The following is a 27,944-nucleotide window of genomic DNA, read 5'->3' as shown; positions in this document are numbered from 1 at the left end:
AGCAGGCCACTCATCTGCCATCACTATAGGAATGACATGGCTGACAAAAAAAAAAAAAAAAAAAAAAAAAGAAATCATATAACCTGGACACAGGTTGGGTACTGAAAATACCACTGTCCCTCAGTTTATGATATTCAATGATCCAGACATCCAACATAAGCAATGTCTTCCCAATAGCAACTGTTCCCTAATCTGAGGGCTTCAGGATGCAGTAGAGAGCCAGCAGAGCCCAGCCCAACTATGGAGATCCATCACATTTCAGCACCTCTGAAAAAACCTAAGAAGGTGAGAAAGAAGGGACTTTTGATACAAGCAAACTGATTTGCCGAGTCAGCACTGTATTTGAGATTCAGGGTATTAATATAAAAATATCAAATATAAGATTCACCAACATATTTAGCATAAGTAATTAACTACTTTCAGTACACTCCCCTTCCACTACAGTGCTTAGTTGAACCATATTGCACCTGCTGAAGAATATAAAGCTAACATTAATGGGAATATATGCAAAAATCTATTATGAATACTACAAAAGTCCTTTAAGAAACTTAATGCAACATTTACAGATCTCATTAAGTTACAACAACACCATAAACAGGTTCTAAAGAGTAGGACATAAAACATTTCATGCTAGATGAAATCAGGAAAGAATAATACAGAAAGAGTCTACGGACAAAGTTCAAAAGAAAAGCCTTGAAACAATTTACTAAAGACATCAGGATTTTTCAGTCCTGGCAGTTTAGAGTGATCAGCATCTACTACAGCTTTACAGAAGCTTTTGGCTTATGCTTTCCTTCAACTCACAGTTTTTCTAAATAAAGCACTGATGCTCTTTGTAAGGCTCGAAGGGAACCCTGTTCCACAACCCATATTCAATACTCAGAACAAAACATCTCTACTCCCACTGAAGATGTTTTTGAATGCATGGTTTTACCTTCTTCACCTGACTAGATTACATTGATCCACACAGTACTTCTCCACTGAGCTCCTCCCCCAGATTAACAGTTTACTTGTATCAAGAGCCCTGTTGTACTTCTGTCCCAATTCTTCCACTCATATTTACAGCATTCCCCCACTTGTGTCTGCATCTTTTTGCTTGCTGCCATTAAATAAATCCATGCTGAGACTCCTGCCATACCATCTCACATCTTGCTTTCATTTTACCCAAGCTGCCTCTGATCTTGCTTAACGATGAGGAAAACTGAACTCATGGGTGACTGCAGGACATAATTACTGTTATTTAGGATACCAGAACTATCAGGTCAAAGCCAAATGAAGATTTTGACAGCATTTTGTGTGTCCAGTATAAACTGGACATCAGTGACACTCCACTTTCAGGTCTAGGACAGTCCTCACACCTTGATGCTTTGAAATGCAAGCCCTCACTCACCTTTCACATTCCTGGGATGAAAATTTATTTGAAGTTTCACTGACTGCCATTACCTGTGTAGATTGTTACAGAGCAACAATTACTGCGGGCAGATCCAAAAACCACCTCCCATTTTAGGAGTTATAGTCCTCTGAAGCCAAGCTTGTTCGTTTTGTTAGGAAAGCAATAAGCACATTTACATCCATGAGTCTTGGGCATGTGCTAACATAGCATTCTGCAGTGCTTTCCTAATGGATTTCCCTGGAGATCTCCACATCACACAGACACACACAAGTTTTAAACCTACAAGACAGCCTACAAGTGATTCTTGTCTGAAGGTCCCTATTACCCTTCATAAGACTTAATCCTTCTGTGGTGACAAGTGGGTTCCTATTTGTACTCCAAGGCAGGGTACAAGTGTTATTCTCATACTTCTGCCAGAGAGCTACTTCAAAATCTTATTAGAAACACCTGTTTGTAAAAGTCCACACACCTCTTCAGCAAGTTTTCAGAATATCACCATGTTTTATCAGTTCACTATCTGAACTACAGGGAGCATTAGGCGAGTGCTAAACTTGGAAGCCGCAGCCTCAAAAAGTCACTACAAAAGCCAAGTATATATTACCGCTCCTGGCAGCAGCACATCTTGAATTTTCCCTTAGTTCTAAAAGTTGACATGAGAGATCTGAGCTTGTGCCACCCTTTGCAGAACCCCAGAAGATAAGGGCTTACATGTATGTCTCAAACGCCAACAGTGAGATGCTGAGAACCCAACCAAGCATTGTTGGTAATAACACACAAGGATTATTGCTAATAACACACCATGAGAAAGAACAAAATGTGGCTGGAGAAGTTACCTTAACCCTTTATCCAATCCCTCCTGCTGTGTGCCTACACAGTAGGTAAAGTACGAATAGACCAATTTCCATGCCAAGCGTGTACTTTACTAATAAAATTTTGGTTTTGCGCATCCTCTGACTTCTGCAGATTCTTAAGGCCACAAGGGTTTACAAATCTTGAACACTCTGTCCCTCATAAGAGTGGGACATCACACCTTTCTACCACTGGAATTTAACAGCTCCCTTCCAACCTATTCAGCATAAATAGAGCCATCTCATCAGACTAAAAATCTGCTCTCTATTGACAGACATACCAAAGTCCGATTGCTCATTTCAAAATCTTAGAAACGCACAGATCTGTTACATCATAGAAATCACTAAACTTGGTAACAAGAATTCTCCTTGCAGATCCCTCCAGTTAAAAGCTAGCAACTTTTAGAGCCACACTGTAACTCTGCTATAATAAAAAAAAATCCTATATATGCCTTCCCATATTCCAAACATCTTGTTTCAGGCCTAGGCCATGTCAGTTGCAAACATATTTTCCTTTTAGTGTAAGGTAAGATCACAAGGCTCAGGGAAGACCATATCACCATAGTCCAGCATTTAATGAACAGCTACAAAAATCAATGGGTACTCCCTTTTTACAAGAACTCACATGGAAAAGACATGGGGTAATGGGTACAAGTTACTCCAGGGGAAATTCTGACTGGACAACCAAGGGAAATTTTTCATAATGAGAAGATTCAGCCACTGGAATAATCTCCCCAGGGAACTGGTGTATTATCCTATGTAGGACAATTTAAAGATTTAGCTGGACAGAGTGATGGGCTATCTTGTCTAGACCCTGCCTTTGTCCAAGAAAGGTTGGACCAGATGATCCTTGAGGTCCTTTCAACCTGGTACTCTGCGATTCTAATTCACTCCTCTATACCCTGAATGACCATAGAAGTAAATTAAAGAAGAGTTACTTTGGAAACACTAAGTTTCAACATCTTGAATGAGTCCTAACATAAAAGATGGAACTGTGGCTGACCACTCTTCTCTGTGGCATCCCCACAAATAAAGGGGTTGGGAGCACAGACCCAGCTTTTGGCCAATAGCCAGCCAGACAGCACAGCTGGGTATTGTCAAAATGAATTGCTGCACCTCCAAACCAGCTCTGGAGTGCTGCAATGCCCATTGTGCTCTGTTACAGTCATTAAGGGAGTCACAGGACCTATGCACTCAAAATAAATGACAGATCCTTGTCACCACTAAGGCAACAGAATTTAAACTGTACCTACTGCATTTCTTTCTATTATCAAGTACATGCCACACAAAGCTGTTTCATGTTAGTAAATATTCCATGGTATTTCAGGAAAATGAGGTTTCTCTACACCTAGACTCACTCAAGCACAGACCATCTCTGTCCCTTCTGCAAAAGCAGGACTACAAAGCTCTGCCAGACTGCTCCTCTCAGTTTAAAGTGACAGGTTTATTCATCTTCAGTCTACTGAAGTTTTCACACCTTTTGTTTCCTTGACTACAGGGAAAACAAAAGTAGAAGCTCAATACTAGCATCTTCAGAGCTAAAGCAGTAGTAGCCAAGCCTCAGGGACTGAGAAAACCCCCAGTCAAAGGGGTAAAAGGTCTTGCAATAAAGACAGCTGCAAGGTCTAAGTTCACTTCCAACTATTTCCTGCCAAGGTCTTCACCAGTAACTTTTAGATTCCAACTTCACCAGTCACAACTAAAGCCAGAACAGGCAATAGCAGAAACAGAGCAGTCCCTGGTCTTGGAAGGGCCCATCAATATGAATACAGCAATACCACTCCTGTCTTTCAGCTCCATGAGGAACACCAGTTCCTGCAGACAGCTACCTTCAGACTAAAACCCACAAAACATCTCTTCTTCCTACACAGTCTACATTAGCCATCTTGATTTGAGTGTAGGAATGTTGCAGTATGAACTTATTTCAGCACCACCCATAAAGAAACACTGCTAATAACACCTGAACTAAAGACATGCCCTATCATTTCCATCCCTCTCAAATAACCAGGTACAGACACTAACCTGCCACTCAGGCCTTCACAAAAGCTCTTTTATCATCAAAGCTATGTTTTAGAACTGTTAAATCACTTCATTTAACTCAGTCTGTCTCTCATACAAATAATTCAATTAAAACTTACTAAGGTTCTCTTGCTTAAGTTGCCATCAACAGTGTGGTTATAAATATGCTGTTGGGCCTTAAGACTCCCAATACGGTTGCTGCAGTCACTTTTGCTGCTCAGAAATTCTTGCTGCCTAGGTAACAGCAATGCAGGACAAGTGGAACTCAGGGGAAGGGTAGAAGAGAAGGAATACAACTGCAGCTTTTTTTTTAATATGTAAATTGCAAAAAATAAATTCAGAACACTTACCTGAATGGATTGATGGAATCCTAACCACACCTCATGTGGCAATTCACTTTCAGGAATTGAAAGCAGTAGCTCAAAACAACTCCTGGAAAAGCAAAAGGCAAGTAAACAAGCTACCTGAACACATTCTCTTGTTACATCAAATAACATTTCTGGCACATGCTACTTAGCATTCAGTAAAGTAATGACAGTAACACTGAAACATGTTAGGTTGTACAAATCAATTAAAGGCCTGAAACAGCCTGGAAATCAGGCATTATTCATCATATGGAAACAGTGCTCCTTTTTACTACACACAAGCTCTCCAATTTAAGGTTGCAGCTACTCTTATCATAAAGATAGTCCATTCAATGTAGCTCAGGATCATTGCATCACAGAATTCTATTCTTTCTTCTCAAAGAAAACCTAATAACCATTCTAAATAAAGCTCACTGGTCTCTGCCTAGAGGAAGAATGAAAGCCAGCTTCACCTAACTCGACATTTCAGCACTGACATACACAAGGGAAAAAACCCCAAGAGACAGCTTGACAGAAGACATGCATCAGCACCAAAATGGATCTGGACAAGATATGTCAAGAGGAGAATCAGCACCTAGAAACACCTTCTGAGCCCTTATACCAACTGGGGGAGCATTCCAATACCTACAGCACAAACTGCAACCTGCCACGGCAGGACTGCTGCCTGTCTTGTTCTCAAACAGGAGCCATCCAACCTGGTACAGAACACATGGATTGCCTAAAACCCTACTGAACAATTAGATCTAGCCAAACTAAAATGTTAACCAAGACACTCCTAGAGATTCACAAGACTTGCACACAGCAGAAGTGTTTTCATAAATCGTGACAGTGTAAGGAAAGAAATCTAATCTAGGACACCACGTATAAAAAAGCACTAAATCACTGCTGTAAGCTACATCTACACTGGTAACTTCAACTCTTGCTACTTTTTCTTCAAAACATTCTCTCTCAAATATTAAACAGAACAATGACAGGGCAACACATTCAGTCGTATGACAGACAGAAGAACTGAGCTTGGGAAAGTGGAAAAGGAAGAGATGACCATAAGGAAAACAGGAGTTTCAGATCTGTTTAGTACTCAAGGTCCATCTTCCTCCTGACTTTTGATAAATGCATTGAACAGTTACCTACCAAATGCTATGCCTACTCAGTTTTTAGCCAGATTCAGCAGTCATATACATCAACAAGACCAAATGGATGAATATTGAATAAGTATCTGCCATCCTTTTCACATTTTATACATTTGAGTTCACTCCCAATCCTGGTTCTTTGAAACAGTAGTTGCTGCAAAAAGCTCTAATACAACAGCCTTCACCACTGTCATTCCATCATTATGCACACCATTAAGCACAAGACTTTGCTGGTGACGAAAAAGCTGCCAACAGGACCACTGGATATTCCAACTGTCATAGGTCTCAATTTAAAAAAATAACCAGGACCTTGTTTTGCCTTGCAGTCCAACTTGGCAGTACAAGTTAATTCACCAGCCCAAATGTTTAGATCCAGGCAGTTGCTAACAGACTATCAAAACCAACTTTATGAAACACCTGAACTCTATTTGAACATAAAAAAACCCTAAAACTTAAAAAAACCAACAAAAACCAAGAAAACCAACAAAAATCCCCAAACAAAAAGCCAACAACAAACCAACCAACCAAGAAAATCTCTAGGTATGTGTTCTGTTTTCATCCACTTCACACAGATTCTATACCCAGTAACACATTTGCAAAGTTCATGGTCAGTGTGCTTCTGTAAAGTCTTTTGATGCACACCTCACTTTCAGACTTAATCCTACCTATGTCCACTTTCAACTCCTAGAACTAAGTTTTCTACAACATTTCTTTTTCATATATATGATATTGGTTATGTAATATAATAGACTTGAACAAAATTACAAAGCAAGCTTTTAAACATCGTTTTTCTGAAGTTAAGCATTCAGTTCCTATTTGGACAGTGAAAAAACCAGCAATTACATTTTTAAAGCATTGTGTATACACAGTGAGATAGTCTAGGAAGACAAGAGGATTTAATTTATATCTCCAGAGTTACTGTCTGTAACACAGGACTGATCTGAACCAAAAGGCCAAAGTTCTTTCACTGCAAGTCTTCCTCAGGATACCAACACAGAGCACTCTGGTCTGGAAGTCACTCCATAAGAAATCTGGAACTCCAGATTATAAGCTACCACGTAAAACAACTTACAGCACAATTGTAAAAGTAATATCCAGGCTATTCCAATCACATTTCCTTGGCAGAAGAATAATTAGAATTCTAAGCCAATTAACTAAATTTTTTGGTAAAAATTGATTCAAATACACAGGTGCATAAAAACTTCCCCACTGCCAAGGGGGACAACACACTATTTATCTTAATTCTTTCTTTTGGTTCTTATTATACAATACATTAAAACGCACTGAAATCCCACTGCCCTCTTTATTGCAATGCAACTAAATAGAGTTTACACGTCATGGCTAGGCCACAAATCAAAATACCAGGATCAATGCCATCAAGTCAAGCCTTTTTAACCCTACTTCACCAGTACCACCACAATGCCTACCTATACAAAACTCAATTCTAAACTTCAGCCACAATTTTTGCAAATAAACTGTAATGGGTTCTTAAAAGTTTACATCATTAGAAAAAAATATTATCCATCTGAAACACTCAACTTCAAAATATCTTTTAATAAAAGATGTCTTAGATATAAATGTCTTGGTTTTGGAACAAATAATGCTATTCAAAATTCAACATATTATTTGCATACAATTTTTCAGTAGTCACTTTATATCTCATTCACAAAAATTTTTAAAATTAAATTTTAAAACCTTTCAAAACCATGTTTATCTTTAGGTTGTATTCTATTATCTATCCTAATCTTCTCAGAGACAAAAAGATGACTCATTGTACATTGGATTATCAGCACACATTGTTCACTTGTTGCCAGGAATTATCCTGTGCTTATTAAGAGTTGAATTAGCTCTTAGTGATAGTGGAGTGGTAAATGCAAGCTAGTGAATCAAAGTGCAGCAGTGGATTAGGCTGAGAACAGCTCTATGACACAAACAGCTCAGTGTCACCTGTGCCTGCCCACAGAGTGCTGTGGGAAGGAAGCCCAGTCCTGAACAACATCAGTCAGGTACCACAGGTACAACCCACAGGTGAACTGAGCTCCAAGCCTGAGCAAGCCTGCTCTCATTGGTTCCATACAGTTTTGCTTCTTAATCCTGATGGCATTCAAATCTCCTTTCACTTTTTATGGTTAAAAAAACAACATACAAACACCTCCTCAAAGCTGCAGAAGTGGCAAGTTCCCTTTCAGTTCAGTGACATCACAGCACACAGGAGAAAGTGGAAAGCAGTGTAAATCTTAGCTAGTGGCAAACGCAATGTGACTTATGACCAAATATTTATTCTTTTTTAATCTATTTATCTTAAAATCAAATAAACCGTTTTCAGATGGAAGTAAAATTTTCATACTGATGGCAACATAACACCTTCCCCCTCACAGCAGCTTTAGAAATAAAGCACTTACAGAAGTTTGAGTGAATAACCAGCTAACTAACTGTCAGTGAAAGACATCTCTGACATGGCTAATTCTTTATTAATTCTTCTACAGAGGCAACACCTTTGAAATAGTAATACTGGGGGGTGAGGGGAATGCACTGTGCTTTGGGGCTGTGAAAATAACCTGTCCAAGTTCCACTTGAGCAAAGCAGGTAAGGCCATGGCCAGAAAAAAAATTCTTGTTTCCTACCCACACACCCCCAAACGTTTTGTCACATTTGCAATCTACAAGAGCAACCACTCCAAACTTTCCTTTTGTTTCCTAAGGTTGGACAGTGGACCAACAATATCTCACACTGCATGAGCATCATGTTTCTTACGGGAGGCACAGTCCCTACATCATGTCAGCTGCATTCTGAACACACAGCAGGCAGCAGGGGAAACCACAGCACACCGAGTTTTGCTGTTACTGGCTCACCCTGCTGAGAAGGAAGTCAGGAGGAGGAAGTTCTTTTCCTCTTCTCCAGGAGGAATGTTGGAAGGGAAGAAGGATTTCAATAGGAAGTAGAGCACCTCTGCTTTGAAACAGCAAATTTGCTCATTTCATTCCCAGTCAAGGTTCAAGTCTGAAAACACAGTGTGTGTGACAGCTGTGGGTAACCCAAGTGTCTCCTCAAAAATCCCAATTACATGGGAACAGTATGTTTTTGTGCCCCTAACTAGGTAACAGTCTTCCTCCCTCATGGAACCTCAACTTTTATCTTTAATTCCCTGCTCTAACTTCTCTCATACTCCCTTGGAAACTTATGAAAAAGAAAAAATGTGGGAGAGTTAATTCGGGTATGCAATTATCCTCCTTATCTTCCACCTCACTTTTAGTGTTTCTAATTCTTTAGATTCCTTTCAAATATAATCATTATAAGAAAGAAAAGATTTCAGCAAGTCTGCTTTTCTACTGTCCTCTAACACAGTTTCTGAATATATAAGCTACAACAAAGTCCTCCCCCTGAAAGCTGGAAAAAATCATATTAGCAAAAGCAGAATATTCTGATATTTCCCAACAAGAAAAAAGCAATTCTGAATTGGGATTTACACCCCAAGATATCTAACAGTGGCAAAATATACAGAAAATAGTCCAAATAGAGATGTCCTGCAAACAAACACTAAATGACAAACTTTAAAAATTACTTAAGTAGGAAACAACAGAATACACAAGCTAATTAATGACAGTATGATGAAGACAAAAATTCTCTATCCCAAATATGTGTATCATGTACCAGGTAAATGCAGTTAAAGTTTCCATTAAAAGAACTTCAGACACAGTTCTCCTGATTTCACATGTTTTCAAAAAACCCAAAACCACTCCTAGTTCATATATTTCTCATAATTAAAAAGAAGATAATTCAAGGCATTATTTGGAGATAATCTGGTTCTAAGCCGTTTTACATTGCATGTCAGTCCATTACAAAAGAAAGCATTTGCCCAAGGAGTTCACTGCTGAAGTCCTCTTAAAGTGCATACCCGAGTTCAGACCACAAAACAAGTAAGAGACTGATAACAAAAAAAACCAAAACCTTAAAATTGTCACAGTATCACTTTTATTTATTATGATCTTCATGTTCAAGGTTCTAGATCTTCACCCTCCCTGCTCAGATGAAACCTCACTAGGCAAGGAACGACCAGCACACCACCTTAGGATTCTCAGGTTATACTGATTATACCCCAGGGCACATACAAGCGCTCATTCTACACTCTTCAATTACAAAAAGCTGCTTTGCACTTAGGACAGACTTTGAGGAACTACAGGTTATCCCAATTCAGCTGATGGACTGTAAAATGTTCAGTGTTCTATTCCGAGAATTGCTGTGCTTTAAGTCATGTCTAGTCTGCTTTGCAATCTTACAGAACTCAGACAGCCACAAACACAGATCAGCTTGTCCTTTTCAACAAGGGACACATTCAGAATGCCCCTGCTCTAAAGGGACAGAGCTGCAACTGCAGAGCAAGGGATACAGGTTTATTAATCCATGTGTGAAGTCTTATATTGAAGTTTCTGTTTAATGACTACTACACTAAGCTTCTCCAGAAAATAATACTTGCAGAATGTTTTAAGAAAGAACAGAACCTTCCTAATACCTACATGATTATCCAAATACAGAAGAATAAATAACTTTCCATGTTAATTAATTAAATGCTCAAATACATTTTTGTGGTATAATTAAAAATGTACTAAATGTACTAGATAAATTCAAATACAGTTGTCAAATTAAGCAATAAACAATTTCAACAGCTTGTCCTTTCATTTAGAAAGTGGAGTTCTTTTTAAAACAACAACAAAAAAAATTAATATACCAACTTAAAACTTACAGCACTAGCCTGCCAAGTACCAAAAGAACATCTTCACATTCTGTAGTCAAGTAAGGTCTTGCATTAGCAAAGCTTTGGATGGAGATCCGATACACTTCCAAAAAAGGTAAAATATGTTCCGATGCACCCCGACTGCCAGCATACTGGAGCAGTGTCTGAAACAAAATGAGTTATCATTAGAAGTTCTTATAACACACTTGTGTTTAAAAACAAATGTCAATATACAATATCAGACTCATACAGTGGAATAATTCTAGAAGTGTGAAATTTTTACTCTGAAGAATTTAAAGTAGCAGCTTTTCACCTCAACAGAAATTCTCCCTTTTATTTAAATATATTTTTATTTATTATCTTGATAAAGTTATCAGAATTTCTGCTTGGGAGAAAGCTAGATGCAATTGGCAGAAATGTGGGCTATCAAGTAGAAAATTCAGGGAGAAGTCCTACACTTAGCTCCTTTTGTACAACTACCATGGAGACAGAACCATGTATGTAACACTGGAATCTTTATTACTAGTGAGAATGCAGAAAAAATAGGCAAAAACTCAAGATTAAGAACATTGCTACAGGTGTAGTGTTTTAAAGATCCATGCATTTCCCACACAGCAAACATGAAGGCATCAGAAAGGAATCCAAAACCCAGATCAGATCATTATGTAGGCATTTTTCAAACACAAAATTACCCCAGATTTTACTCCTTGGCCACAGCAATCCCACATTACTATACTATACAATACTATAGCAGCAATATAAAATCTAGCCAGGTTTAACAGGAATCACATCAACACAGGGACAACACTAGTACATCCCAAAGTTTTTAAAAGGTACCTACAGCAGCATGCTGTGCTATGAGGTACAATTTGAGAGCAAGTGGGGCTCTGAGCTGAGGACACCTTAGCTCTGCTGACTGCTTGCTTCACAAGTATCAGCCCTTCCCTAAACAGCCTCCTGCACCTCCAGAGCAGTGACTGTACTTAGCAGCTCCCTCTGCCATGTGGCGCTATCCCTAGATTGAACAAAGTAACAACCTTGGTCAAAGCCAGCTGCAAAGAAAATAAAACCAATGAAACAGGCTGTGCTTTTAGGGCCAAAACTTGGCCTGCCCAAGGAGGTGGTGCAGTCATCATCCCTGGATGTTTAAAAAGAGACTGGGTGTGGCACTCGATGCCATGGTTTAGTAAAGGTGCTAGGGCATGGGTTAGACTCAATAATCTTTAAGGTCTCTTCCAACCTAGTCATTCTGTGAATTCTGTGAAGACTGCATGGGAAAAAAAAAAGTTCAGAGTACTTCACCCTACCATTCAAAACAAGTAAAATTGTCCTACAAGGATGGTGAGGCCACATCAGTTTTCTAATCACTTAAAGTTGGGACTTTGACACAACAAACTTATTTTAACACCTTTACAAAAACCCACATGATCGTATCAGGTGGTGAAAGGTAGGAGGACACTATAGAACAAACCCTACTACAAGCTTGCTAAAGCCAAATGCAGTCATAATAATGACCAAAAACTTCCAAGACAAAACCTACACTCCATCACAGCAAGAAATAAGTGGCCAGTAGCCAGTGTTACATCAGTGATATAACTACACTATATTTGTCCTAGCCCCTAAAACCAATGCAGACTAGCAGAATCATGCGTTACACCTAAGAAAAAGAAATCTATAAAGAAATACCATCCAAGAATCAGTAATCCACGGTTTTGTGGATTGCTCTCCAACAATTAATGAACAGAACTTCTGGGTGAATGGAAGTTACAAACTTTCCCCAAAGCCTACATAATATTAATAGTTATAATGACTTAAGCTGGGGGTGTGGAATTGGAAGTTTGCAGAAATCATCCTCAAGCACAGCACAAAGATCATTAGCTACAGCAGATAATGGTGAGTAATACCAGTCTTCAAGTTTATTGAACAGATTAATGAAGGATTGGATAATATAACTCAAATCATACATTGCTTTGTAGCATCAAATCACATTCAAAGACTGTAAAGATGCAATCCTCAGAGAGAATCAACTGATGACTATAATAAATCAGCCGTTCAGTAAAGCCAGCAGTAGCACTACCATAACAGTGACTAGAGAAACAGATCAAACACACCAATCCCTACACTTTTCTAAAAATATATCCATTAAACCAAATCTATTTAAAACGCCATATTTAGTACTCAATTATTTTGACAGACACTTTGATCATAAACTACCTGGTCTATGTAAATCATAAAACGCAGCAGAACACTTCATAGGATTAAATAAATTTTCTGGTAAACACTGCAGCCTTGCTCAAGTGCAATCTGAGCACTGGGATCAAAGTCTTAAAGCATTAGGAATTCACTGAGTAACTGTTTATGAGAAACTTCTTGTCAAATACATAAACAATGGTTTCAGTGGAAAAAACAGATTCAAGGCAACAGATTTATTAATAGCTTAGGCTTCAAGGAGCTGTAGTTTGGAACATTATGACGCTATTAGTATTAGCATACTGACAAGCCAAATGTAGTAACTGAATTAAAGAAGTTCTTCAAAGCCCTTGTGTTATTTCACAAGTCATAGTTGTTTAGTTGTCCACTATGGATTTCTCCATTTCTCATGGCAGGCTATATAAAAACTATTATGGAAAAATTATTAACCTGACAGAATTAGATAACCTACATGTTTAAGGGATTCTCAAGTAACAATTTAGAACCAATTACTACCTTACAGTATAATTACCTGAGAGAGTATTCACACATTCAAAAGCTGGCTAATTTACACACCCATTTACACCTCATCCACCCTCCTCTGATTCCAGTAACACATCTGATGGAAAGTGGGGTGAGAAGTGCAGAGACCACATCCACCTAAGGTGTAACATACAGGCCAGCCTAGCCCCTCCACACTGCTCAGATTTTCACTTTCTGCAATGACAGAACACCTGCTTAGCTCCACTTCCTCAGAAGCATCATTTTTTTATTTCAGTAAGAGATGTGCGAAACATCCTCCCAGAATGGTATGGCACAGCACACAACCTGTGGATGCAAAATTGAAGATTGTGAAGGGTAACTTATATATAATTTGGGGCAACCCAGCAAGCTTTTTTCTCTGATTCTGCCATTCACCAAACACTATAGCCTTATCAGCTTATCGTAAAAAAGCTTAGAAAACAGATTTTTTTTTTCTTACTTTAAGACCCATAATCTCTTCATACTCAACAGTGACAACTCTCCAACCATCGTAACAACAATTTTTCAACCCTAGAGCTCATAGTAAATGATGCTGTGAGGGTAGTACAAACCAACCATTGGAAGAATTGACTTAAGAATGAGTTAACTCTATCACTGTGCCTTTAATCAAGATCAGCTCTTCTTCTATAATGTAGGGCCTCGATTTAGAAACAGGTGATCTTCTTCTGGGTTGCACTAAGCGAGTAGTCAAGACAAGGTAGCCAAAGCACAGCTCATTCAGGGACTTAAGGGCACTGTAAGGCCTTACAGGCCAGCAAGCATTCCTTACGCCCCACGGCAGATCAGGGCGGAATACACAGATTTGACACCGAGACAAGTGAAACAAACAACCAGAGGTCTCGGAACGGAGCCAAGACTGCACCGAGCAATGCGGCGCGGCCCGCCTGCCCCAGAGACCCATCCGGGGGCCGCAGGATGCCCCGGTACGAAGCGACGCCAAAGCCCAAAGGCGAGCAGTGCCCGCGGCCCCGGCTCCGGGCTGCCGGCGCAGAGCCCACGGGGCGCCCCGGGCAGGGCGTGCACAGCCCCGCCGGGCGGGCGGGCACGGAGCCCCGAGCCCGGCGCAGCGGCAGCGCCGAGCCCGCCGCGGCCGCATCCTCAGCGCGCACCCGGCCCGCGGCCCGCCCCGCCCGCCTCCTACCTGGCAGAAGCCGCGGCAGTAGGCTCGGGACGAGGCCTCCGATACCTCCTGCTCGCGCAGCTCCGTCTGCAGCTGCCAGAGGCGAGCGCGGAGCGCCGCCACCACCCGCGGCACCTCCGGCCGCGCCGCCGCCTCGGCCTCCGCGTCCGCCATCTGCGCCCGGCCCCGCCGCGCGTAGGCACCGCTCACGTGACCCGCCGCCGACCTCATCGCCCAGGGACGGCGCCACGTGACGCGCGCACGTGACGCGCGGCCGCGCCCGCGCGGGGCGGGGCGGGGAGCGGGCGCAGCCCCCGCGGGCCGCCCCACGTGACGAGGCGGCGCGCGCGGCTCTCACTGCAGCCCCGCCCCCTGCGGTGACCCCGCCCCCTTCCGTGACCCCGCCCCCTGCCGTGACCCCGCCCCCTGCCGTGACCCCGCCCCTCGGGCCGTGAGGGCTCCGGCGGGCCCGGGAGAGGGGAGCGGCACGGCCCGGCCCGGCCCGGCTCGGCTCGGCTCGGCTCGGCCCGGCCCGGCTCGGCCCGGCCCGGCCCGGCTCGGCTCGGCACGGCGCGGCTCGGCTCGGCCGGGCACGGCACGGCCCGGCTCGGCTCGGCTTGGCTCGGCTCGGCCCGGCCCGGCCCGGCTCGGCCCGGCACGGCCCGGCTCGGCTCGGCTCGGCTCGGCCCGGCTCGGCTCGGCTCGGCCCGGCCCGGCCCGGCTCGGCTCGGCACGGCACGGCCCGGCATGGCCGGGCTAGGCTGGGCACGGCACGGCACAGCTCGGCGCGGCTGGGCTCGGCTCGGCTCGGCTCGGCTCAGCACGGCCTGGCACGGCTCGGCTCGGCTCGGCTCGGCTCATCTCATCTCATCTCGGCTCGGCACGGCTCGGCTCGGCTCGGCTCATCTCATCTCATCTCGGCTCGGCTCGGCTTGGCTCGGCTCGGCTCGGCAGGGCTCGGCTCATGTAATCTCATCTCATCTCGGCTCGGCACGGCCGGGCTCGGCACGGCTCGGCTCGGGTGTGTCACCCCCTCCGCGATTACGGTGACTGCCTGCAGGGCTGAGGGACTGAGGGATGATAAACCAGTTTTTTAACTTAGGTTGCCGTTACTTTTACCCCGCGTCAGCAGCGCGGTGTTGAACGTTCGTGTCTGGGATAGCCCCGCCGAGCTGCTGCACAGACTCCCAGCACGTTCCAGCACCTCGGTGCCTGCCGAGCCGCTTCTGACTGGGACTAGTTCAAACTGTGCGGAGGAAATGTAGTATGCTTGGCTGGAAAATCCCGAAAGTGTACGTAAGGTAAGGATCAACCTTGCCAGTGTTAGTGTTCAGGAACACACATAATCACGGGATATGATTCTGTGCGGGTGTTTTCATTGAGAGCTCTGGGAATCAGGGGTACAGACCCAAATCTGACTCCGACACGGCTTTCGAGCTGAACGTATTTTATATTCTATCGGTATATAACTTACATATGAATTATTAAACTTAGATTATTTTATTGTATACATTGACATGAGTTTCTCGTGATCTTTCTTAGGTCCCTGACCATAGTTTATCATGAATATTCTTACGATTAAACAATAATTATATTTAATTACTAAACAATCATCACATCTAACAATTATATAATTTATCATGTACTAGCTACACAGGTGCAGTTCTAGGAAGATACAAAGTCTTTGTGTACTTAGGGTATTTATTTTTTTTTTCAGGGCCTACTAAGCTTAATTTTCCTTTTAACCCTAAATCCCCATGATTTAAAAACCCTTTTACTGTCACCAGGATGTCACCTTCACTTCTCTGTGTGTCTGACAAGTGCCGCCTTGTGAGGAGGAGTGAATTTGTCAGTAGGGACTGGATGTTTGTGGATGGTCCATCTACCTCATTTTGCCCAAAAGAAACAGCAGTGGTTCCTTGAGCAAGAACCAAGAGAAGCTTTTTCTGTTCAAGAGGAAATGCCCTGGGCTTGGGACATGGGCAGCATCAGAGGATGGTAAATAGCTTTTACCAAGAATTTGCAATGTGATGCGACATGCTGGGCCCATGGATCAGAGCAGATCTCTCTCTGTTCTTAGCTTTGGGTATTCTCAGTTCAGTCAGAGAGAAAAAAAGAGGTTTCTGCCAGCCTGGGCCTGGGAAAGAATTAGAAAGGAATGTAAATAATTCTCTATTTCTCTTGTTCACATTGTTTATAGATATGTTCTGCCACCATTCCTCATTCTCTGCACACCAATGGGTGAGATGTTTTTACTTTAAGACCAATGAAATTGGTCTGCACAATGCTCTCTATAAAGAGAGCGATGTATTTGAAATAAATCAGTTGAGTTCCATTCATCAAGCCTTCTTACTGGAGTTCTTTCATTCCTGTCCTGTCTCAACAGCGACACTTACCTCAATTAATGATGTATATATTTTGTCCTCAGTTTACATTCATTTAGGGAAGTGACAGACAGGCTTTGGTGGGAGCCTGGCATCCAGCCAGGGTCATTCCACTCACAGGAAGGGAAGGCAAGAGAGGGATAAACAAAGTCCAGACAATTCAAGGGAGAGGTAGGCAGGGTATGGGAAGACATGGAAAGGAAGGAGTAGGCATGGCTTGACGAGTCAATGAAGTTCTAGGCAAGACAATAGTTCTGTACTGTGCTTGTGCTTCCCTAATTTAGGTAGTGTTGGGGGTCTTCTTCGATGAAGGCTCAAGGTCTTCCTCGCATCTGAACTTCTCAACTTTGTCTTCAGAGCATGTGCAGCTATGGTGTTCCTTGGTCTTTCTGGATGTAAGTGGTCTAAATTCTCCATTTTGTGGCTAATTTGCTTTACATTAGTACATCCTGCTGCATGTCTATTTTTGGGATTATTCACTTGGCAAATTTCTGTTTATTTAAGCATTAAGCAACTAGTTAATCATATACAAGCTATTACATTGTACAGAAAGTTATGATTCAGGTTATATTGGTATAACTCAAGCTATATAAGTACCTTGTACGTTTGACCCAGTTTACAGAGGAATCACCTGTGTTATATGTAATAAAGATAATTCACACCAGTATAATATGATGTATGTAATATTTTATATTACTGGGAAGATATCACAAGTCCACACTGGGAGCTGCCCCACATATTTAAAAACTGGTCCCTGATAAAACCTCATTTACAAGCTAATACATGTGGCTTGCCCAGAGATGGGTCATTTTTCGAGGTAACCAGCAACAACTCGAGATTGGAGACTGGAATCGCTGGAACCCTCCAGGCTGCTACATCTGAATGCCGTGTTCCAGTAACTACATCAGGGAAATTCATTGTTCCAACCCAAACAGGGAAGAGAGACTTTATGAATATGTAAGACTTCGAATGGAAAGAAAAGGCTGATTGCTGAAATCCCAGCCTCAGGCAAAATATTCCCTATAAAAACTGCTTGTACCAGAGGGTGGTGTGTGGCATAGGGAGACTCTTTGCTGGATAGTCAAACCTGTGACCCACCCAGTGCCGATCCCGGGCTGGGCACTGTCCTTTTCTTTGTGGCTGGCTCAGACAGAATTCCATCGCTGTAATAAGATGTTATTTTTATTTTTTCATCCGGCTGGGTCACTTTTCATTGGTAGCACCTCTTGGCTCTGCGTGCTTGCGCTCCCCGCGTTCCCTCGGGGCCCTTGGGTGGGCCGGCAGCGCCCCCTGCTGGAGCCGCTGAGCGCCGCGGGGAGGCGCTGTGCCCTCGAAATGGATGCCGCTGTCCCTTGGGGTGATTTTGCTTTTCTCTTTTTTTGTCTTTTTCAGACCCTGTTCTGCGTCAGTGTACACTGGATTCCATACAGAGTGTTGCTAAGCTCTCCTCAAATTTTGGTCAGAACGATCCATCCAGGCCTGAGAACCAAAAACACCCTCTGCCTCAGGCTGTGCAAAGTATATACAGAAGTGAATCAGGGAGGGGAGAGCAAACTGGGGGTATCTGACTTCGTTACCTGAAGCTGTAATTGGACAATTAACCCCTGATATGCAAATAGACCAAACTTAGGTCTGTCTGAAAAACTCATGACCACCGTCCATCTTAGGTGTAGTCTGTGCGAGGCTTTTGACTGCCCAGGGTGCATATATTGAAGGCCTTTAATAAATATTCACTTTATTATCTTAATTCTGTCTAGCCTGTGTTCTAGGGAGACACTCCAAGGCATCACTGGGGCTACCTAAAAACAGAGCCCAGACAAAATTAAGAGAATAAAATCAGTTATATTTATTGAAGGGCCTTTCAGGTTCATTTCAGGCAGACAAAGCCCTACCAGGGGCATCTGCACCCAAAATGGACAATGGGTCACAGGTTTGCACACTTTTATAACTTTGGGTTCATCTTCCAGTTACAGCTTCAGCTAATGAAGTCATTTACCCCAAGTTTGCTCCCCCCAACTCACTTTTGTTTCCATCTCTCTGGCCTGGGACAGTGAGGTGTCCTTGATTCCCAGGGCTGGAGAGGAATTGTTGTGTCTGCCCCAAATGGGAAAGCAGCAGCTCACACTGCACATGGAGTTTGGAGTTATGCATTAAAGAACTGCAGGATAACAAATATATAAAATATAGAAAAGCTAAAATCCTAAGGTATCAGGGTGTCCAATGGTGAAGATACAAAGTTGAAAATGTCCTTCACTCTCTCTCAGAAACTGCAACAGAACAGAAAGATTTCACTGACCTTCCCTTCCATCTGCAAACTTAAATTCACACCAGAATCAAGTGGCAGCTGCATTTCCTTGCAGCATGTAAACTGTGCACCTAACCATGGTGGCAATGTTCTTTTGTCCTCCACTGTATCACACAATTTCAGTCTTGCAGAGTCTGAAATGTCCATCTGTTTCTTGCACAGAAAAGTGTGTCAGGATAGAAGCAGTCTGGCAAACTGCTCCTGTGGAAACACAGTGGTGTCATGCACTTTCTTTCTCAGGTATTTGTAGCATCACATTTTGTCACAGAGAGAGTTTCAGTACAGATGCTGAATTGTCTTAGTTTCTTCATCTCTGGTTTCTGCAACATGTTCTTGTCATCTGTAAATTTTGCATTCCTGCTGTCCCATTCTGATGTGCTTAGGCCTGAGCAGCAGGACTCAGCCAGAGCTGATTTACAAGATGAACCCTGGGCATTATGTCACTAACATAATCAGTATTATTTAGCTAAAATGCGAGTTAAATAATTGACCCATTGATCCCCATTTACCACACTTCAACCTCCCAGTTCATGCCCCATTATTTAGCTAAAAATAGATGACCAAGATGCTTCTGCCAGCTGTTTAACACCAAACCCACTGCTTGAGAAACTTTCACATAACCTTGTGTAGTTATCTGCAAGAAATGTATCATTTTAAGAACTTTTCCCAACTGGCATGAATAGAGGCTTCTTTATAAGATATTTTAGGGGAAACCCTCCCAGCCAAGGCCTGGGCTCTGGCCAAGCCCTGGCCCCTGCTGGTCAGGAAGTGTGCCATCAGATCCAAGTATTTTTGTGCCAAAAATACCACCAACTCACATTGACTTGTTGGTTTGGGCCTATAAAAGCTGGATTCAGTTTTGGGGTGAATTTGGAGACCTCACCTATGAGTGGATGAACTGTGTAGGATTTTTCCAGTTGCTGGGAAGGGTTCTCCAGATCCTCACTGTGAAATGAGGCTCCCCAGTGAGTGCAGACTCTGGAGGGTGGTACAAGTATTTAGGCAATTTTGGATGTATCTTTCTCAATCACTCTCTTGTCTCTTGTGTAGTAATAATTAGGTGCATTACCTTGCCTTTTTTTCCCTTGGTGCTAAAGCCAAGTGTGTAGTTATATGGAATGTAGCATTTTACTTTTGTGTTGCCTTAATAGTCATGGTAAAATAAGACTATTCTTTCTACTGGTGTCTTTGTCCTTTAAATTGCCCCTGTCAACTGGGAGAACAAATTCTCAGCATCGTTTCTCTCCCTCAGGCTTTGTTCATTTATGGATATCAAGGTTGGTTTAGTAAAACTTGAAATTTCAATAGTTGTCCCAAACTGTTCTTACAATAGCAGTCTGTGAAAAAAAAAAAACAAACTTTACTACATGCTGGCTAAAATGGAAAATTACACTGCTTATTATTAATTAATTGAAAGTTAATTAACCCCATTAAGTAGAAAAAATAATTAGGAAAGTTCCATAATTTCTCTCTCTGGGAGGGGTTTTGTAAGGTGCTGGTATGGTGTTGGAGATGCTAGGAGGAATTTCGGTGGTGATAGAGTAGATTTAGAAGAACTGGGAGGGATTGATTTGGTGGTGTCAGCTGGCCTTTCAGTGGTGCTGGGTGAGGTTTGAGAGTGCTAAAGAGGAGCTGTAGCTGGCTAAAATGGTTTTGGGGGACGTTGGGAAGGTTTGAAGGTGGGTTGGGGGAGATGGGATGGTTTAGCTGTGAGGGGACTGGGTGGGTGCAGTGAGGGGTTTGATGGTTCTGGGGGATGCTCCCCTCACCAGTTCCTCTGGAGCACCCCTAGGCCAGGGAGGGGAAATCCTCAGCATTCGGGGGCACCTCTGGGAGTCACCCAGCTGGCTCATGGTTATCACCCTCCTTCCCCTTGCATTTCCCACCCTTTCTCCCTCGTGTTTCCTGCTCTTTTCCCCTCACACTTCCCACCTTTTACCCCCTTAATTTCAGGCCTTTAAATAGTGTCAAAGGAGGGTTTTTTGATGACTCAATCCTTAAAAGAAGAGAAAAGGAGGCTTTCTCAATTTGAAGCCCTTTGTTCCAGAACCCCTTCCTTTTTCTGTGGTCACTGGGATGCACTGGGAGAGGCTGAGGGGAGACTGAGGGCACTGGGAAAAAACAGACTCAGATTTTAATAATGTTTTTATTTAATTCCAGAATTCTCTCAGTTTTTGGGTTTCCCCTCCAATATGGCATACTCCACCCAAATCCCCCAATTTGGAGGAGACACCCTTCATTAGCAGCCCCCATTAATGAGGCTGGGGGGGAGGGCAAGGGGGAGCTGGATCCCCTCTGTGCTCCTCCCCCCACCAAACCAATGTGGTTCAGACTCATTTCACAGAAATCTGGGGGCAATTTCATTGAAATCAGGAAAAGTTAACATGAGGAAATCCCCCAATATGGGGGTGTCCCCCCACCCGATACCCGCCCCTCTGGTCACTCGGCGGTGTGGGGGGGGCGATGGGACCCCCGGCGGCTCCTCAGGAGGAGGCGGAGCTGTGGGAGAGGGAAGCTTCAGAGAGGTCCCCAAAACTCGGGGTTCTACCCCAGAACATGGGGATATCACCCAAAGGTCCTGGGACAGGACCCCACGGTTTGGGGGGTTGTGAAAATGAGGGGGTAAAGCAGCAGGATTTGGGGACAAAGCAGCAGAACTTTTGGGCATAGCAGCAGGGATCTGAGGCAAAGCAATGGGATTTTGGTGTTCTAGGAGCAATTCTGGGCATTTGCACCCATCATGAGGAAGTTTTAGGGTGCAGTGGGGTGAGGGTGACGTGGGGTCTCACCGGGTCTCCGGGGGCCCCGGGGGGCAGCAGGCTCTGGGGCAGGTCGTGCTCCAGGTTGCGGGCGCTGGGGTCGGCGCCCGAGGCCAGGAGCAGCCTCACAAGGGGCTCCTGGCTGGGGGTCCCAGGTAGTGCTGCTGCCATGTGCAGGGGGGTGTTCCCGTGGGCCTGCAGGACGCCAGGGGCTCAGGGTACCCACAAGTCACCCTCCAGCCCCCCTAGAGGTACCTCAGACACCCTTGAGCTCTGATTCCGACACCTCCGGCCTCCCCAGACTCTCCACAGACACCCCAAAGCCTCCAGTGCCCTTCTGATCCCTCTGAGCCTCCCAGAGCCCCTTCCCACCCCACAAGCCACTAGAGGAACCCCTAAGAGCTCCACAGACCCCTCCAATCAGCCCCAAGAGCCCCACAGAGGTGCCTCAGCCCCAAGTGCCCCATAAAGCCCTAAGGGGAACCCAGAGCCCCCCACAGAAGCCCTCAGAGCTCCCCCCAGCCCCACAAGTCCCTCAAACCTTCATGTTGACGAGGCGGGGGGCCATGCCTGGCTGGCGCAGCAGTAGGTGGGCAAGGGCAAGGTTGCCTCCTCTCACGGCCAGGTGCAGTGCTGTCAGGCTGCTTTTGGTGTCCTGGGGGCAAGACAGGGGTCGGGGGGGACCCACAGGACCCCCCCACCCCCCTACAACATCTTCAACCTCCCCAAAGGGACCCCAAGAAATCCCAGTGCCTGGGAGCACAGTCAATCCAGCCCATGGGGACCCTGAAGGGAGACACAGGGGTCTTTTTGGGGCACAAAGGTGTTGTGGGGGGGGAGTCCCCTGCCCCACCCTCACCCCAACCCTCCCATGGTACCCCAATGGACCCCAAAGGCCAGGAGCTCAGGTCTGCCCAGCACACAGGGACCTTGAGGTGGGACACAGGCATCTTTGAAGGGTACAGAGGTCTGTGTGGGGAACCCAGGGGATCTGAGGGACATCTGGAGGGTCGTGGGGTACCTGGGGGTCTTTGAGGGTTTGTACCTGGCTGCTGCTGTCTGCCCCCATCTGCAGTAGCAGCTCAACACAGCGGAATCGGTCCTGGGGAGTGGGGGACCCCCCCCCAGAGCCCCCCGCGGGGCTGTAGCCTCCCTGCAGCGAGGCGTTGTGGGCCAGGACAGCGCAGTGCAGAGGGGTCTGGCCTGGGGGAGAACCAGGAGGGGTCAGGAAGGGCCCCCAGAATTTGGAACCCTCCTAGGGACCCCCTCAAAGTACAGACACACCCCCTGGGACCCGCCCGTCATCAACCAGGACCCCCAAACTGGAGATCCCCCATCCCCCCAAAACAGTGAGGCATCCACCAGGAATCCCACCAAGAGCTACCAAAAAATGGGGATCCCCAGCGTCCCCTTCAAACCAGGGACCCACGAGCCCCTTCTGTATTGAGTACCCCTCAAGTGGGACTTTCCCAAGACACCCTGAAATAGGGACTCATCAGATACCCCAAATCAGGGACCCCTGAGTCCCGCTCTCATTGGGACCCACCAGCAGAACTCTCCCTGATCCCACCCAAACAAGGACTCCTCAAGAATCACCCTCACCCCAAAACCAGGGGCCCCACCCCAAGCCCCTCCACCACCCTTGCCCCCCCTCAAATTTGCTGACCCTCAAAATTTCTGGCCTCCACGTTGACAGGAACCCCGGAGGATATCATGGCCTGGGAAGGCAAGGGGAAAGATTTGGGGTCCCCTGGATACCAGGCACCCCACTAGGCAAGTTCCCTGGTCTCCCAGGACAACTGTGCCCTTTCCGGACCCATTTTGGGGTCCCCTTTGGGAGAGTTTTGTGGTCTCCAATGTTGCCCATTCCTCATGGGGTTGGGGTCTCACCTGGAGGATCTCAGGGCGCCCATAGGCAGCGGCCAGGTGCAGGGCTGTGCGGCCCTCGTGGTCAGCAGCGTCAGGATTGGCCCCCAGGACGAGCAGGTCCCGCACGATCTCTGGGGCTGCAGCTGCTGCTGCCACCAGCAGTGGAGTCTGGGGGCATAAAATGGGGGGTCAGGGACAGAATGAAGTGGGGGTCAGGCACTTGTGTGACTCCTGGGGGAAGTTAGATGTCTAGGGGGTAAAGGGGATCTGGGAGCTCTTGCAGGGAAAAAGGAAGGTCACTGGGTGGGATCTGGGGGAGTCGGGGGTGGTTGGGGGGCATCAAGCACCTCTGAATCCTCAAATTATCACCCTGGTATTCTGCTACTGCTCTGCCCCCCCTTATCATTCCTTTATCATCCCCTCATTAATTTGTTATTAATTTCCCCTTCATTACCCTTTATTGGACTCTAATTATACCAACACTAATCACCTGTTATTACCCCCCAGTATTAATTATCCCCTTATTCTTCAGCACTCCCCCTGTTAATAGACTGCAACAGAACCCTGTGATTAATTATCCTAGAATTAACACCCCCATCACCCCCTGATCCATTATTGCCTTTTTGCCCCTGCCACCTCCTAATTGTCCCAATAAGACCCACTTATTACCCCTATAACCCCTTCTTTACCCCCAATGCCCTCAACTTTCCAGGAGTTCTGGGACTTCTAGCTTCCCCTCCGCACCCCCCCATGAACTTGCCTAGGTGCTCCTGCATCTTGATCCCCTCCAGCTGCCCCCTCAGGCCCCCCAGGTGTGTCCCCCCCTCACCTTGCCCAGGTGCTCCCGCACCTCAAGTCCCCCCAGGTCCCGCAGAGCCTCGGCTGCAGCCCGGGCCAGCGCCCAGTGTCCCCCGGCGCAGAGCACGTGCAGCAGCCTGGGGTGGAGGGGGGTTAGAGGGGACCCCCTTGCTCCTCTACCCACCCCCCACGTTCCACCCAGAACACAGACCCCACAAAAGGACTTGGCACCCCATGTCCCCTCCCAGTGGCTCACAACTGCCCCTGGGGGATCCCAGACTGCCTTGGCCCACTGACTCCCCCATTGCCTCCCCCCTGACCTCCACACTGACTCTGCTATTTGCCCCACACTGATCCCACCCACACTGACCCTGCTTCATCCCATTGCCCCCCACTCACCACATTGATCTCCACTCACCCCACTGCCCTCCCATTGCACTCCTACGGGCCCCACTGACAGTTCTTCACACCAGTGACCCCCTAAATTGCCCCCCATTGACACCCCCCTATGGGTATTCTCAGTTCAGTCAGAAAGGAGAGTTCCTAACCAGGCTAGAGCCTGGGAAAGAGTCGCAAAGGAATGTAAATAACTCTCTATCTCTCTTGTTGTTCACATTGTTTATAGATAAGTTCTGCCACTGTGCGTCAAGCACTGCACACAAATGGTTGAAATGTTTTTACTTTAAGACCAATGAATTAGTCTACATGATGCTCTCTATAAAAGAGCAATGTATTTGAAATAAAGTAGTTAGTGTTCACATCATCTAGCCTTCTGAACTGGAGTTCTTGCATTCCCATCCTGCCTCAACGGCGACACCCCCCATTTGCTCCAATTTAGCCCATTGACCCATCATGGACCCCTTGCCCCCCGCACCCCCTTATGACCCCTGTACCCCCAGTGCCCTGCCGTGGCCCCCCTACTCACGTGTCCCCCTCCTCGTCCTGCCGCAGCAGCTCCCGGGGGTCTCGGCCCCCCAGTGCAGCGCGGGCGGCTGCCAGGTCCTGGGGTTCAGGATACGGGTCTTGGATCTCCCTTCCCAGCAGCGGGGCCCCAAATTCTCCCCACGGCACTGCGGGATGGGGCCAGGCAGGGCCAGGGATGGCAGCAGCCTTGAGAGGGTGGCAGTCAAGGTGGAGGGGGGCTTGGTCCCAGTTACCCCCCAGGGCTCCAGGTGCCCCCCCCAAATCCTGCCCTGATGATCCCCCGCCCATTTTCCTCTCCTTGCCCCCTGAGCTGCCACCCCATTGCCGCCATCTACATAATTTCCCCTCACTGCCCCTCCCACTGCCCCCATTGCCCCTCCACTGTCCCCAGTTGCTTCCTTCATTCCCTCCCATTGCCTCCCTTAACCATCCCATTGCCCCCATTTAACTCCCCTCCCAGTTGTGTGCCCCCTCTCCCACCATTGCCCCACCATTCCCCTCCAGCTGTCTGCCCCCCTTTTCCCCCCCATTTCCCCTATTCCCTCTCCCATTCCCCCCCACCATTCTCCCCACCACTGTCCTCTCGTTTTGCCCCACAGACCCCCACTTACCACACTGCCCCCCTTTAATCTCCCAGTTCACACCCCAGTTCTCCCCTCCAACCAGCTCACCTGAAACCCCCTCGCACCGGAGGCCCTTCCCCCATGGGCGCCCCCCGGGCTGCCGTGGGGTGACCCATGTGGGACCGCACAGAGGCTGGGTGTCACTGCGGGGGCGAGGGGCCAGGGAGCACCTGAGGGAAGACCAGGTGATGGGGGGACACTGGGGGGAACTAGGAAGGTTTGGGGGGAGGGACATGCAGGGGAATTGAGGGACAGTGGGAGGACTGGGTGGGACGTAGGGATGGGGTGGGTGGTCATGGAGAGGATTTACGGGGCGCAGAGGGTGTGGGGGGATCTGGGAGGAACTGGGGGGTCGGAGGTCACTCACCATCCGAGGGGCGCGGGGAGGGCAGAGCCAAAACCTGGGGGGAGAGCGAGGGGGTCAGGGAGGAGAGCGGGGGTGTCCCCGCGGGAGGTGTCGCCTGGGAGAGGGGGTCACCCACCGGGGATCTCGCCCCTTCCCTGCTCTTCTGCTGCCGTAGCTCCTTCAGCAGCTGCTTCACCGTCTGGGGCGGAGCGGCGCGGGGGGGACCTGGGGGTGTGCAAGGAGGGGTTCGGGGGTCCCCGGGATGCCGGGGAGCCCTGAAAACTCCTGGAACCCCGCTGAACGCCCAGGCGCCCCCCAGATCCCCGTGTCCCATCCAAACCCTGTTCGGGGGTGCTCCCTGAACTCCTGAGATCCCTCAAACCGCCCTGTCATAACGGGGCCCCCCGGGACCCCCAAACCCCCGGCCCCTCCCCGAGCGAGGCAGGAATGCCCCTGTCGTGACGTCACGGGGATTCCCACGCGTCACTGCCCGCCCCCTCCGTCACCGCCTCCTCCCCGGGGAACCCCCTCCTCCCCCGCGGGGAGAATCCAGCGGGGAGGCCCCGGGGATCCCCCCGCTCCTTGAAGGCCAGTGTCCCCCCGTTCCCCCAGGGCTCCTAAAGGGTCAGCAGACCCTTCTTGGCTCTCTAAAAGCGCCAGTGTCCCCTCAAAGCGAGACTTAAAGGGCCAGTGTCCCCTAAGAGCAGCTCTTAAAGGGCCAGTGTCTCCTAAGAGCAGCTCTTAAAGGGCCAGTGTCCCCTAAAAGAGCGTCTTAAAAGGCCAGCGCTCCCTCCCAGGTGTTTTAAAGGGCAGCACCCTGTCCCAGCAGTCTTAAAAGGCCAGCATCCCCTAAAAGCGGATCTTAAAGGGCCCGCGACACTCCTCCCCCCATCCCCCTTATTCCCCCCTACCTCTCTGGGGCCGCATCCCCGCGGGATCCGGGGGCAAATGGGGCCGGGGCGGGCGCGGGGACAGTTTTGGGGGACTTGGGCGAGGAAACCCCGCCCCGGAGGGAAACGCCACCAAAACGCCAACGCTGTCACTGCTGGGACGAGTGATAAGGCAGGGGGCGGAGCTCCGGAGGCGCCCATGGGACCCAGGGGATGGGTGAAGGTGGAGGGGTCACCCGGGGGTCGGGGTCCTCTGAGGGGGTATCGGGAAGGGTCACAGGTCCTGGGCTGTTCCCTTGTTGCATCATCAGCACAGATTTGGGGCGACAATCCAGGGTCCCCCTCACCCCCATCATTTTGTGTGGGTCTTTGCTCCATTTGAGGGACTCTCTGACCCTTCCTAGGTGTCTCCCCAACCTCAGAAGATTACGAAACCCATGAAGATCATGAAGGTTGTGGAGACACCAGGGCTGGTGTCTTTACTGGGGGAGGGATGATACACCAGGCTGTACTCCCCTGGCATTTGCAGGGTGACACTGCTCCCCTCCATACCCCCCACTTGGTGGGTGTGTGGTGTGTCTTTCTCTTTTGGAAGGATCTCTGCCCTATTTGAGGGAGGTTTCTGACCCGCTTTTTGTGGGGGAGGGCATTTAAGATGGGGGGCTCAGCCTGATTTCTGTGGGATTTCTGACACATGGGATACCCA

The 27,944-nt window shown here is 47.1% G+C and overlaps 2 protein-coding genes and 1 long non-coding RNA gene across 4 annotated transcripts in view; 1 reads left to right on the top strand and 2 right to left on the bottom strand.

The window, feature by feature from the left end:
• RLF (RLF zinc finger) overlaps positions 1-14,544 on the bottom strand; it is a 40,036-nt gene extending 25,492 nt beyond the window's left edge. The window contains exons 1-3 of the mRNA XM_021554894.3: positions 14,362-14,544; positions 10,497-10,651; positions 4,611-4,692 (exon numbers count right to left, since the gene is read on the bottom strand). Of these exons, the coding sequence (XP_021410569.3) occupies positions 4,611-4,692; positions 10,497-10,651; positions 14,362-14,514 (390 nt within the window). The 5' untranslated portion in view covers positions 14,515-14,544. The remainder of the gene's footprint in view (positions 1-4,610; positions 4,693-10,496; positions 10,652-14,361) is intronic.
• Positions 14,545-15,052: 508 nt separating this feature from the next.
• Positions 15,053-18,270, top strand: LOC110484246 (uncharacterized). Of its 2 annotated transcripts, XR_013341180.1 has the most exons (3): positions 15,226-15,641; positions 16,128-17,119; positions 18,117-18,270. It is a non-coding gene; the product is annotated as an uncharacterized LOC110484246 (long non-coding RNA). The 2 variants fall into 2 exon arrangements; XR_002467711.2 differs by lacking the exon at positions 18,117-18,270 and having other exon boundaries at positions 15,053-15,641; positions 16,128-17,394.
• Positions 18,271-21,468: 3,198 nt separating this feature from the next.
• On the bottom strand, positions 21,469-27,275 carry LOC144247525 (NF-kappa-B inhibitor delta-like). The gene is made up of 12 exons (XM_077788480.1): positions 27,260-27,275; positions 26,481-26,573; positions 26,370-26,403; positions 25,991-26,172; positions 25,381-25,525; positions 24,487-24,592; positions 23,679-23,825; positions 23,455-23,506; positions 22,834-22,991; positions 22,330-22,443; positions 21,819-21,983; positions 21,469-21,528 (listed from the first exon to the last, which is right to left on the bottom strand). The coding sequence occupies exons 1-12, from the start codon at positions 27,273-27,275 to the stop codon at positions 21,469-21,471; spliced, it is 1,272 nt and encodes a 423-aa protein (XP_077644606.1).
• Positions 27,276-27,944: the final 669 nt, after the last annotated feature.

Source organism: Lonchura striata, chromosome 26 (genome assembly GCF_046129695.1).
Source record: "Lonchura striata isolate bLonStr1 chromosome 26, bLonStr1.mat, whole genome shotgun sequence".
In the NCBI taxonomy this organism is placed as follows: domain Eukaryota; kingdom Metazoa; phylum Chordata; class Aves; order Passeriformes; family Estrildidae; genus Lonchura; species Lonchura striata.
Note: the sequence above shows the minus strand (reverse complement) of the source record. Positions and strands in the feature narration are given on the sequence as shown.